Raw genomic sequence first — 14186 nt, 5'->3', positions numbered from 1 at the left:
TCTCAGCAGCTCTGGAATGTCTCATTAGACATTTGACATTGCAGGCTATGGCAAGCCCCTCATGAGCCACGTAGGTCTGTGGGGTCTGGCAACTGAGCATGTCATTTGGGACTTTCCTGGGAGTACACAGGGAAGTTGCCAAGGGGAAATTGTGACCAATATCTGTGTCACTGTGAGAAGCAATCAGAGGAAGCAGGGCTGAATTGGTCGCTTTGTTGTGGTATGTTTGATGCCTGACATCTAAAGCACATGGGGAGGGTGGTGGGGGCAGACAATGCATATTTTGTTTGGTCTTGCTTCTATCCTCTTCCAAAATATTGTCAGAAGTTAGCCCACCATGAGGAATGGAAGAACAAAACCAGACAGCGCTCAGAAATTTAAATATATTACCCCACAAATCACATTCAATAAAATACCTCCCTCCAGAAACACGGGGGGGCGGGGGACAGATGTTTAAAAAGTTTTCTACTTCAGCAGTCAGAGTGTAAAAGTTGTAAGATCTGTGAAATTCCTTCTCAGTGTCCCTCCACGCTCACTCTAACAGCCTTTTCTGCTGTGAATCACACCCTGGGACACACACACACACACACACAATTACCCTCAAGGTTCCTACACTTCACCAGCCTCCAAATGCCCCACCAGCCTCCAAATGCCCCACCACTGCCAGAGCACAGTCTTTCCCCACCTTAGGATACCACATCTTAAGGCTACATTTTGATTTTTTAAGAATCCTTTTCAGACTTCACTTGTTACTCATTTCAATCTTTCCACTCCTTTAAAAATGTTTGTATGGCACTAGTGGAGGAGAGGTAGCACAATGAAGAGTGAGGATGGAGTTATAACACTGAAACTCATTTCATATATGCCAGGACCCATGCCAAGCACTGGGTTTATAATACTCTTCCTTACTCACAAGGCGCTAGCCATGTGGCATCGGGCAGTCAGGCAGTGAAAGTGTCAAAACATATATATCTAATTTCAAAACTAAGAAAATTGTGTAACATAACCGTAGAAGATATTACGGTGAGAGTACCAGGGAAGAACCCGCTTAAAGAGGTGGTCAGGAGGTCCCCTCTGAGAAGGCAGCAATCACACTGAGACTGGGCAGCTGGAGAGCAGCAGACCTGTGAGAACCAGAGGTAGGCCGTTCTAGGCCGGAGAAACACATCTAAAGGTACAAAGACCTTAGGGCAGGAAAGAGGAACTGGGAAAAGGTCTGTGTTTCTGGAGCAAGGCAACCAACAGTATGGCTCTGGACACAGTGGAAGAGGTAGGCAGCAGCCAGTCCCTACAGGGTCCTAAACAGGAAGAATGCAACAACAGCAGCTAACATCTATTTTGTACTTGCTATACACCAGCGTTGTGCTAAGCATTTTGCATTCATTAACTAATTTAGTCCCCACAGCAACCTGTGAAGTAAAGATGATCATGGCTGGGCATGGTGGCTCACGCCTGTAATCCCAGCACTTTGGGAGGCTGGGGTGGGCGGACCACGAGGTCAGGAGTTTGAGACCAGCCTGGCCAACGTAGTGAAACCCCGTCTCTACTAAAAATACAAAAAATTTGCTGGATGTGGTGGGGGGCGCCTATAGTCCCAGCTACTCAGGAGGCTGAGGCAAGAGAATCGCTTGAAGCAGGAGGCAGAGGTTGCAGTGAGCCGAGATCACGCCACTGCACTCCAACCCGGGCGACAGGTCTCAAAAAAAACAAAAGAAGAAGATTATTCCTTTTTTTTTTTTTTTTTTTTACTTTATTTATTTATTTGTAGATGGGGCCTCACTGTCACCCAGGCTAGAGTCCAAGGGCACAATCATAGTTCACTGTAGCCTTGAACTCCTGAGCTGAGGCAATCCTCCCACCTCAGCCTCCTGAGTAACCAGGACTCTATGCACGCTACCACACCCGGCTAATTTTTTAAAACTTTTGTAGAGATGGTCTCACTTTGCTGCCCAGGTTGGTCTCAAACTCCTGGCTTCAAGTGATCCTCCAGCTTTGGCCTCACAAAGTGCTGGGATTCCAGGCGTGAGCCATCGTGCCTGGCCATGCTTATTCTCCTTTTACATATGAAGGAACTGAAGCACAGAGATTTTACATAAGGTGTCTGCATTCACACAACTAGAAAGTGGTGGAGCCACCTAGATGGAGTGTGTGCTTTTACCAAGATATTTATTCCAATCCATTCATTAAAGATTTAAAGAGGGAGTCATGATCTCATTTGCAATTTTTAAAGAATTTCTAGCCAGGTGCGGTGGCTCATGCCTGTAATCCGAGCACTTTGGGAGGCCAAGGCAGGCGGATGACTTGAGGTCAGGAGTTCAAGACCAGCCTGGCCAACATAGCAAAAAGCTGTCTCTATTAGAAATGCAAAAATTAGCCGGGCATGGTGGGCGCCTGTAGTTCCAGCTACTCAGGAAGCTGAGGCAGGAGAATCTCTTGAACCTGGGAGGTGGAGGTTGCAGTGAGCCGAGATCACACCACTGCACTGCACTCCAGCCTGAGCAACAGAGTGAGACTCCATCTCAAAAAAAGAAGAAAGGAAAAGAGAGGAGAGAAAAGAGAAGGGAAGGAAGAGGAGGGGAGGGGAGGGGAGGGGAGGGGAGGAGAGGAGAGGAGAGGAGAGGAGAGGAGAGGAGAGGAGAGGAGAGGAGAGGAGAGGAGAGGAGAGGAGAGGAATTTCTTTGCCCTCATTATGAGAAATGGATCACAGAGGGCAAGAGTGGAAGTATGGTGGGGAGGCTGTTAAGAGGCTGTTGCAGTGGTCCCTAGAGAGATGATGATGGAGATGGAAAGAAGTGGATAGGCTAAGATTATTTTTAGAGTTACTATATGTGCCTGCCCTCTACTTCAAAGATGCTCCTGGGCCCACCTCTGGGCAGTTGAATACCAAAAATGACAGGGGAACCAAAAATACTAAAATGGAGTGTTACCTCTCTGCACCTTTACAGGAATGTCAATATCATATCCAGCTAAAAGACAAGACATGTCCAGAAAACTAAACCATTCCCTGGGAGCCCTTCAAACGTGTGCTTTTCAAACCAGGGTTCGAGTACCCTCAGGATATGCAGCCTTGTGCCAAGGAGTACACAAGTTCACACGTCTGCAGAATATAACTCTTCCTGGAGTGTCGATATTACTTTAAGATTAAGTGGCTTTTATGTAAGATATATTTCAAATATATTTGAAAAGAATGGGCCAGCACAGTGGCTCATGCCTGTAGTCCCAGTACTTTGGGAGGCCAAGGTGGGAGAATCCCTGGGGGCCTGGAGTTTGAGACCAGCCTGATGGTAGAGGGTCTTGCCTCCGTGTTGATGGTGGCTGACTGATCGGGGTGGTGGTTGCTGAAGGTTGGGGGTGGCTCTAGCAATTTCTAATTTAATTTTTTTCTCTTTGGGGATAGAGTCTCACCCTGTCGCCCAGGCCGGAGCACAGTGATGTGATCTCAGCTCACTGCAACCTCCGCCTCCCAGGTTCAAGCAATCTTCCCACCTTGGCCTCTTGGGTAGCTGGGACCAAGGTGTGCACCACCACACTTGACTATTTTTTTAGAGACAGGGTCTCACTATGTTGCCCAGGCTGGTCTTGAACTCCTGAGCTCAAGTGATCCACCTGCCTCAGCCTCCCAAAGTGCTGGGATTACAGCATGAGCTACTGCGCCTGGCCAGCTGTGGCAATTTCTTAAAATAATATAATGAAATTTGCTGCATCAATTGGCTCTTTTTTTTTGAGACAGAGTCTTGCTCTGTCGCCCAGGCTGGAGTACGGTGGCAAGATCTTGGCTCACTGCAAGCTCCGCCTCCCGGGTTCAAGCCATTCTCCTGCCTCAGTCTCCCGAGTAGCTGGGACTACAGGTGCACACCACCACACCCAGCTAATTTTTTGTATTTTTAGTAGAGACTGGTTTCACTGTGTTAGCCAGGCTGGTCTCGAACTCCTGACCTTGTGATCCGCCCACCTCGGCCTCCCAAAGTGCTGGGATTAGAGGCATGAGTCACCGTGCCCAGCCAGCTCTTTCTTTCACGGAAGATTTCTCTCTAGCATATGATGCTGTTTGATGGCATTTTAACCACGGTAGAACTTCTTTCAAAATGGGAGTCAATCCTCTCAAACCCTCCAACTGCTTTATCACCTAAGTTTATGTAATATTCTAAATCCTTCATTGTCATTTCAACAATGTTCACAGCATCTTCACCAGGAGTAGATTCCATTTTAAGAAACCACTTTCTAGACTGGGCACTGTAGCTCACACCTGTAATCCCAGCACTTTGGGAGGCCAAGGTGAGAGGATCACTTGAGGTCAGGAGTTCGAGACCACCCTGGCCAACATGGTGAAACCCTGTCTCTACTAAAAACACAAAAATTTGCCTGCCATGGTTGCTCAGACCTGTAATCCCAGCACTTTGGGAGACCGAGTTGGGTGGATCACTTGAGGTCAGTAGTTCGAGACCAGCCTGACCAACATGGTGAAACCCTGTCTCTACTAAAAATATAAAATTAGCCAGACGTAGTGACACGCCTGTAATTCCAGCTACTCAGGAGGCTGAGGCAGGAGAATTGCTTGAACCAGGGAGGCAGAGGTTGCAGTGAGCCAAGATCATGCCATTGCACTCCAGCCTGGGCAACAAAAGCAAAACTCTGTCTCAAAAATAAATAAATAAATAATACATAAAAATGCAAAAATTAGCCTGGCATGGTGGTGCATGCCTGCGGTCCCAGCTACTCAAGAGGCTAAAGCACAAGAATCACTTGAACCTGGGAAGTGGAGGTTATAGTGAGCTGAGATTGTGCCACTGCACTCCAGCCTGGGAAACAGAGTGAGACTCCATCTCAAAAAAACAACAACAAAAAAAAGAAAGAAACCACTTTCTTTGCTCATCCATAAGAAGCAACTCATCCATTCAGGTTTTACTACGAGATTGCAGCAATTTAGTCTCATCTTTAGGCTCCACTTCTAATTCTGGCTCTCTCACTATTTTCACCACATCTGCAATTACTTTCTCCACTGAAGTCTTGAACCCCTCAAAGTCATCCATGAAAATTGGAGTCAACCTCTTTCAAACTCCTGTTCATGTTGATATTTTGGCCTCCTCCCATGAATCATAAATGTTCTTAATGACATCTAGAATAGTGACTCCTTTCCAGAAGGTTTTAATTTATTTTGCCCAGATCCATCAGAGGAATCACTATCTATGGCAGCTATAGCCTTACAAAATGTATTTCTTAAATGTATGACTTGAAAGTCAAAATGGCTCCTTGATCCATGGGCTACAGAATGGATGTTGTGTTAGCAGGCATGAAAACATTAATCTTCTTGTATATCTTCATCAGAGCTCTTAGGTGACCAAGTACATTGTCAATAAGCATAATATTTTGAAAGGCATCTTTTTTCCTGAGCAGTAGGTCTGAATAGTGGGCTTAAAATATTCAGTAAACCATGCTATAAACAGATCTGCTGTCATCCAGCCTTTGTTTTCCATGTCTAGATCACAAGCAGAGTAGATTTAGCATAATTCTTAAGGGCCCTAGGATTTTTAGAATAGTAAATGAGCATTGGCTTCAACTTAAAGTCACCAGCTGCATTCGTCCCTAACAAGAGAGTCAGCGTGTCCTACGAAGTTTTGAAGCCAGGCATTGACTTCCCCTCTCTAGCAATGGAAGTCCTGGATGACATCTTCCACTGTAAGGTTGTTTTACTGACATTGAAAATCTATAGTTTTAGGCCGGGAGCGGTGCCTCACGCCTGTAATCCCAACACTTTGGGAGGCTGAGGCGGGTGGATCATTTGAGGTCAGAAGTTCGAGACCAGCCTGGCTAACATGGTGAAACCCCATCTGTACTAAAAATACAAAAATTAGCTGGGTGTGGTGGTGTGTGCCTGTAATCTCAGCTACTTGGAAGGCTGAGGCAGGAGAATTGCTTGAGCCTGGGGAGGTAGAGGTTGCAGTGAGTCGAGAACACACCACTGCACCCAAGCCTGAGTGAAAGAGTGAGACCCTGTCTCAAAATAAATAAATATAAATTAAAAATATATAAATAAATATAATATAATATATAATTTATAATAATATAATAAATATAAATAAAAATAAATTAAAAATATATAAATAATAAAAATCTGTAGTTTTCTGTAGCCACCTTTATCTATTCTCTTAGCTGGATCTTCTAGATAACTTGCTGCAGCTTCTACATCAGCACTTGCTCCTTCACCTGGCAATTTTATGTTATGGAGACAGCTTCTTTCCTTAAACTTCATGAACTAACCTCTGTTGGCTTCCGACTATTCTTCCACAGCTTCCTCACCTCTCTCAGCCTTCATAGAATGGAAGAGAGTTAGGATCTTGCTCTGGATTAGACTTTGGCTTAAGGGACTGCTTGTGGCTGGTTTGATCTTCTATCCAGACCACTAAAACCGTCTCCATCATCGAGAAGTCTGTTTTGCTTTCTTATCATTCATTCACTTTTATTTTCCTTCAAGAACTTTTCCCTTACATTCACAACTTGGCTAACTGACACAAGAGGCCTTGTTTACCGCCTGTCTCAGCTTTGACATGTCTTCCTCACTAAGCTTAATAATCATTCCCAGCTTTCGATTTAAAATGAGAAACTTGTGACTCTTCTTTTCACTTGAACACCTAGAGGCTATTTCGGCGTTATTAATTGGCCTAATTTCAGGGAATGGGGCTTTCGAGGAGAGAGAGAGAGATGGGGGAAGAGCCAGTCAGTGAAGCAGTCAGAACCCCCACAACATTTATCAGTTAAATTCACCATTTTATATGGGCATGGTTCCCAGTGGCCCAAAACAATTACAATAGTAACATCAAAGATCATTGATCACAGACCACAACAGATAGAATAACAATGAAAAAGTTTGAAATATTGCAAGAATTACTAAAATGTGACACCAACACATGAAGTGAGTACACACCTTTGGAAAAATGGCACTAATAGACTTGCTCAATGCAGGATTGCCACAAACCTTCAATTTGGAAAAAACAAAAACAAAAAAAAAACGGTATCTGCAAAACACAGTAAAGCAAAGCACAATAAAGCAAGGTGGGACTGTGCTAGTGCCTCCCAATATTGAGAGCAAGAAAACACACCTCGAGCCACAAAGCCCAGAGTTTTCACATTATATAATCCCAAAGTAAGAAAGGAGATTATAATTAACTATGTAATTATCAAAGGATACAACTAATTTTAAAACACATACCTCTAAAAGGGAACTTGGGGCATGCACAATTGTAAAGATGATCTAGTGATGCCCTAAACTTTCAATCAGAAACAAATTTGATTCCACTGGTCACTTCGGTGTGACAGTAAATAAGTACATTTAAAGGAAATGAAATAGATATTGTAATTAGAAAACCAATTTGAACTAGGAAACTAAACTTTACTGGGTTTTTTGTTTGCTTTTCATTTTTCTGTTTTGTTTTGTTTCGTTTTGTTTTGTTTTTGAGATGGAGTCTTGCTCTGTCACCCAGGCTGAAGTGCAATGGCACGATCTCAGCTCACCGCAGTCTCCCCCTCCAGGGTTCAAGAGATTCTCCTTCCTCTGCCTCCCGAGTAGCCAGGATTACAGGCATGTGCCACCATGCCCAGCTAATTTTGTATTTTTAGTAGATATGGGTTTTTTCCATGTTGGTCAGGCTGGTCTCGAACTCCCGACCTCAGGTGATCTGCCTGCCTCGGCCTCCCAAAGTGTTGGGATTACAGGCGTGAACCACTGTGCCCGGCCTACTGGGTTCTTGGGAACCACTCTGAACAATGCAAATTCTTCATGGTGTTCTGCCCTAACCATGAATGATGTCAAAAAAATAATAATAATGATTTATCTCTTAAAATGTATAGCCTGATAATGAAAATTAAAACAGAAAATTACATTAAAATTACTTTTGTCTTTTTTATCTTTAAGCTTAAAAGATCGTTTGAAACCTCTGCAGGCTTTTAGAATTTAGAGAGCTGTCAACCATGGAAACTTTAATGTGACATTGTGCTGCACAAAAATCGAAATGTTTAACCAGCACATGACCATGGGAAAAATGTCTCCTATAGCAAAATAGGAGACAAAAGAACTTCCATAAAATCAGTTTATGTAGGCCAGCTGGTTATTGTCAACTATTCAAGAAAAAGTCAGAGAGGCCCTCCCTTAAAACTTCCTTCCCAGCAGGAATTCTTTTGACAATGACTTCTGTTTAGGGTCTTCCTGTCCCTGCTTTTCTTTTTTTTTTTTTTAACCCATCATTGAGGTAAAGAATTGTTCTGTGTTTAGGTCTTTTGAAGTAATCTTACCTAGCATTAATTTTAGTATCGTGCCTTTAATTTCAAATATGAACATTTTTATGCTATTTCTCTTAATGGTTATAATTAACATGCATACAACGTATAGATCCGAAACCAAATTTTGATTTCAAAATGAAGATCACTTCCAGATGCTTTTAGATTGATTTTCCACTCGCTTCTCACTGTGCCACACTATTTTATCTTGTTTTTGCTATTGTAGTTTTTATGTGTATAGTTGGATTTTAATTCAGTGAAGTAAAAAAAAAAAAAAAAGTGTTGATCTTTGGGGAGAAAGAAAAACTTTCCAAGAGGAGGAGATTATTGATTCAGCCAAAACAAATGTTTTTTAATTGAAATGTTTTTCCTTCAGTTTCCTATATGAGTTATTTAAGGATTTAGATGGTTTTACGAGCCACTTAGTATTTACAACTCTTCTTAATTGTATCCTCTTCCTCACAGGGGAACATTTGCCTAAATCTTTGGAAGGATTTTTTATCTATGAAGAAGAAGGTTCTGGAGTTCCAGGTTCTAGTAGGAAAGGAAATGATGCCATCGTAGTAGAACAATGGACTGTTATTGAGGTGAGCTGCAGTTTTCTGACAATTTAGCTTTATATATATAAATATAATATATATAATATATATATATGTTTGGTTTGGGTTTTTTTTTTTTTTTTTTTTTTTTGAGTCAGGGCCTTACTCTGTTACCCAGGCTGGAGTGCAGTGGCACCATCACAGCTCACTGCAACCTTGACTTCCCCTAGCTCAGGTGATTCTCCAACCTCAGCCTCCCAGGTAGCTGGGACTACAGGCATGCACCACCATACTCAGCTAATTTTTTTGTATTTTTTGTAGAGACGGGGTCTCGCCATGTTGCCCAGGCTATATATATTTTATTTTACATGTTATAGATCTTCAGTGCCTAGCACATGCAGTATCCTTAAACACATATTTGTTTAGTGTTTAGAATCTCATCACAAATGCATGAACAAACTTCTTTCGGATTTGTGAAAAGGTAATTTGCTTTATCCAATGTTAAATGTTTTTGCAAGATAAAGAAATAATTAACTATGCATAAGTAGCAGTAAGTTCCCAAAAATTTTAAACCAAAAAACCATCTCCTGGCCCTGAGCTTCTCTTTACAGCATTCTGTGACAACTGATTGAAAGAAAAAAATTCGGTCACTCAACTAGTGTTTTATCTCCAATCAACCAATGTGACTGAGGTTTTTTTTAACCTTATGAATGCTTTCAAAGGCAAAAATATCCAAAAGATGTTCTCTCTCTCGCCAGGCCAAATATGTACACACAGCATTGTCCTTCACAAACAGAGATGACATTGCTGCTGATGTTGTGCACCCTGAATTCAGATGTCACTGAATGGACTGTCTTTGAGGTGTACACACTGAATTCAGGTATATTCTGTTTTGTGTATGAGGCCCTCCCTGACAGGCTGTTTCAGGGATACTTTTACCTTTCTGACCTTACACAGATTAAAGAGACATAGCCCATTTTCAAAGAAACTAGAAAACCCATTGAGTGGGGAAAAAGGATTTGGGGGAAGAGGTAAAGCTCCTAGCAAAACTCAATTCCAAATTAAGAAAAAAGCAGTGAAAAGACTCCCCACACCCAAGCGCCTCTCATCTTCAATACCACTATCGCCACTCTCCACTCTTACCCTCACTTCCTGGTCCCAAGACCAGTATTTCTGAAAATGTGTTCTAGATCCAAATCCGCTAAGGAACTCGTGTTAAAATGCAGACTCTGCCTGGCACAGTGGCTCACATCTGTAACCCCTGCACTTTAGGAAGGTGAAATGGGAGGATAACTTGAGCCCGGGAGTTCAAGACCAGCCTGGGCAACATCGTGAGACCCCATCTCTACAAAAAATTTTAAAATTAACCAGGCATAGTGTCATGCACCTGTAGTCCCAGTTACTCAGGCGGCAGAGGCAGGAGGATAGTTTGAGCCCAGGAGACTGAGGTTAAAGTGAGTTATGATTGTGCCACTGCACCCTAGCCTGGATGTAGGAATGAGATCCTCTCTTAAAATAAAATAAAATAAAATAAAATGCAGATTCCCAGCTCCCCAACCCCATATATTAAATTTCGAGAACCACTGCCCTAACAAGACCAAAGGAAGGCCCAAACTTCGGACAAAGGGATGAAAACCTCTCTCCATTACCAGTGTTTCTAACTTGGTTCAATTATTAGAAGGAAGCAGAGCAGAACATGAAGTCCAGGAAGGCTGCAGCGGATGAAAGTGAACTCCCCTCATCCTAACATGCATCATCCTTTGTTGTAATTGTGTAGTTGGTTGTCTTTGCCATTAGACTATGAGTTCTTATACTTATTCATGCAGGGATGTGAAATCAAAACAGATTATGGCCCTCTGCTGCACACTCTAGCTGAATTCGGATGGCTTCTGACAAGCGTGTTGCCCACACCTGTATTGAGACATGACAGGTAAGGCAAAAGCATCCTTACATGCTATCATTTAATTCTAATATATAACTTCATTTGTTAGATAGTTCAATTCAACAAATATTTGTTTAATGCCTACAGAAAACATTACACTGAGCTTCTAACTTGATTTTATGGACCTTAGAGGTTAGTAAATCTAGTCCTTGGCATTAAGATGTATAAGCTGTTAGGCTCTACAGCACATATCCAAAACTGTTCTCACCCCAGCCCACAGCCAGGTTTAGGACACAATAGGGTTCCGGAGTGAGCAGGATGGAGGAGCGCTTCTGCCACCGCCCCTCCAGTGTGGTGAGTTAGTTCCCCTTGGCACATGGACTTGGTAGCTGTTGCCATTAAAATAAATACCTACATTAGAACCAAATGCCAATATTTTAAGTACTAACTTTCCTTTTCCTTTTCTCCTTTACTAACTTTCTTGGAAAGGAAAAATTGAATCTTACTTTTTTGAGAGAGGGAAACAGAGACCAAGTAAGTCTTTATGTAAGATGCTTTACTATTCCTGGGACCCAGAGATGTGTCCTCTGCCCGCTTTGGCATCCAGGAAATGACTGACTGCCAAGGCTGTCCTGCCCGGGCAGGTGACTACCTGCAGAGGACAGCACAGTACCAACTAGGCCTTCCCTTTTAGCAGAGTCAATTATGGTTCAACATTCTGAGTGATTGGCAGGTGTGACTAAGGAAGGCAACTTCCCCTTCCTTAGTCTAACCCACTTCACCCACCTTTTCTGGCCTTCTCGGTTTAGCAACTTAGCCCTGTCCAGTATCCCAGTACCCCACAACATTTAAAAACCTTTGATTGGCATGGCTTTATCTGAAAAGCCACACCTTCTTCAGGTAGGGAAAGGAATTAAGGTGGATATAAAGTAAAGATACTCAATTTAAAGAACAAAAAAGGAATGTTTGAAGTAAGCAATTAATCTACTTTTCTTCCCAGAGCTCTGTAGTAACTGTTCTCAAATTGAGTGATGACTCCTTGAAGCATGATTTCCCAACCTTTTTTACTCTGTGACATACCCGTCAATAACAGAACAGTAGTAATTCTCAAGATTCAGTCTTCATGAAATGGGAGAATTCTATGACACTCCCACCCTCAACCTTGCAGGATGTGTGACAGGGGTGTGGCTTGTCTGTTCACCCTCTGCATGCTCAAACCACTTATGGGAGGGGAAGCACACAGATGAGCAGGTGCAGGAGCCAGGGCAAGCGCTCTGGGGCTCCAGCCCCATGGCAGCATCTAGGGGTGGGTGCCTGCCACTCCCAAAGCCCAAGTAGGCATGTGTTACAGTGCGCTTTTAGTTTTGCCATCTGCAGACGGCTTAAGTGTTAACCAGCTCAGTGTCCTTTCAGTACCTAGGTCCTTGTCCAGCGTCCAGGAAGAACCAAGTTGCACAGGGAATTGAGGATGGTGATTGTGCAGGTTTTATTGAGGGTGGAGGTGGGATGCAGTGGGAAGATGATCATCTTCTGGAGTTTGACCGTCCAGCAGCCGATCTCCTATCCAACCATCTCCAGCCAAACTCTTCTCAGCATTCAGATGCTCCTTCTCTTACCTCTGCCACGTCATTCTGAATTTTTAATTTTAAAAATCAAATTTAAAAGGCAAAAAGTCAATCAATCAATAAAAATATGTGGAAGCTGTACATGGTTTCTGGCCCTGAAGGATCTTGTGAGCTGGTTAAGCTTACGTTTCATACGTACAAAACGCGGGACTTATATTCTGGTCAGAGCAGATCAAGCTTATGTATTGTGTAATATAATACAGTAACTAATCAAGGGCTAGATGAGGTGTCTTAGTCTATAGGTTCTATAGGAATATTAAAAAGAAGAGACATTTTAAACTGTCAAAGTTGGATGGGATCATCAAATACTAAAGAGATTAGAGGGCAGCATCATCACTACTTAACAGATTTCCATTTAGGAAGATGCTACTAACTCTGTATAGAAGATAGCAGAAAAATGTAATTTTAACAGTAATTGCCATTATGCAACAAGGCTCACTACAACACACAATGTCTACTCTTCTTTTGTATGCCAAGGAGCATTGTGCAATATTGGTGTTTATTTTGTTCCTTTGCATTTTGTAATTTGAGTCCTGCCAAGTGCCTGCAACACAGGAAATATAGGATGAAGGTCATTTGGTAACAAGGATTGTTGGTAAAGCTTATTTATCCTCTGCCTTTTTATTCTTGTGCAAATATACTGTTCCTGTGACAAGTCATATGCTGTTCTTAGCTGCTTCAGTACACACAATGATAGTAATCATGGTCAATGATGTCATCTTTACAAATAAAGAAAAGTGTTACATACAGTTGACCTTGGTCAAAGTAGAGGATAGAGCCCAAAGTTTTTAGTCTCTGAAACTAGAGGAATGGTTACGAGCCACCCAGGCTTTGGAGCTAAGCAGGTCTTGTTTTAATTATAGCTTCATCATGGTTTAGCTGTATGATTTGGGCAAGTCATCTAAACTTTTTAAGATAAATTTCCCTATTTGAAAAATGGGACAATAATATCAACTTCAGTGGATTATCACTGTGACTAAGATAATACATGCAAAGTACCTATAAGGGCCTGGGCATATTAAGCTAATGAATTAGGGCTAATGTTTTGGGACGTAATCCTTAGCAGAACCAAAATTTCTGATAAGTTGAAACCAATGTTCAGGGATGATAGCTTGGCCTGTCCTAAATCAGGATGTTTCAGAAAATGTAAATACTGTAGTTCACTATATACAAAATCAGCACTGAAGATGACAAGATAATAAAAGCAACAGAAATACATAATGACATTATTAAGATATCTGCTTACACATATTCTCACACCCAGAAAAACGAATGTCTATCATCATCTTCTTTTTGCGGCCCACATGTTGAAACATAACTTAAAACGACTGTCAGTGAAAACATTCTTCCTTACATGTGTTTGTCTTATATGCAACAACAGAGTCTTAAGTAATTTCAACATTTTCCCTACTCTTCTATCACCTAAGCCATACTTGAATGGCCTATATATAAGCTGTTTGTCCCTCACTCAAATATATCCTGTTATTGGATTACATAGATACAGTATGTCCCTAGGTTAAAGTTGTTGCTTCAATTACCCTAGGCAATATCACACCACTAGGGTTTAAAGCTGCATTACCATGGAAATGTCATGATGCTGTAATCTTATATCACCACATTATTCCAGAGTTATTGTTGTTGGTCCTGAAAACATGCCAGAATCCCTTCTTAATTGTTATCACTATTAATAATACCAATGGGCTCAATCCTTTTTCCTTCAAGAGTTCAAGGTGAAAGTTGACATTAAACTCTTCAGAGCAAATTTGATGGAGAACCAAACTAGCTGAGCTAGCAGTTAATATTTTTAAACCACCAAAATAAAGGAGAAGGAAGAGCCAAAGTTCCCTCTGTTTGGCTACCTCAAAACAG

The 14186-nt window shown here is 42.0% G+C and overlaps 1 protein-coding gene across 1 annotated transcript in view; it reads left to right on the top strand.

The window, feature by feature from the left end:
• Positions 1-14186, top strand: part of RFTN2 (raftlin family member 2) — a 102911-nt gene that overhangs the window by 42019 nt on the left and 46706 nt on the right. Inside the window, exons 6-7 of the mRNA XM_003253895.4 lie at positions 8737-8858; positions 10637-10740. Coding sequence (XP_003253943.1) covers positions 8737-8858; positions 10637-10740 — 226 coding nt within the window. The remainder of the gene's footprint in view (positions 1-8736; positions 8859-10636; positions 10741-14186) is intronic.

This window comes from Nomascus leucogenys, chromosome 22a (genome assembly GCF_006542625.1).
Source record: "Nomascus leucogenys isolate Asia chromosome 22a, Asia_NLE_v1, whole genome shotgun sequence".
Classification (NCBI taxonomy): domain Eukaryota; kingdom Metazoa; phylum Chordata; class Mammalia; order Primates; family Hylobatidae; genus Nomascus; species Nomascus leucogenys.
This window is presented reverse-complemented; position numbering and strand designations above follow the sequence as displayed.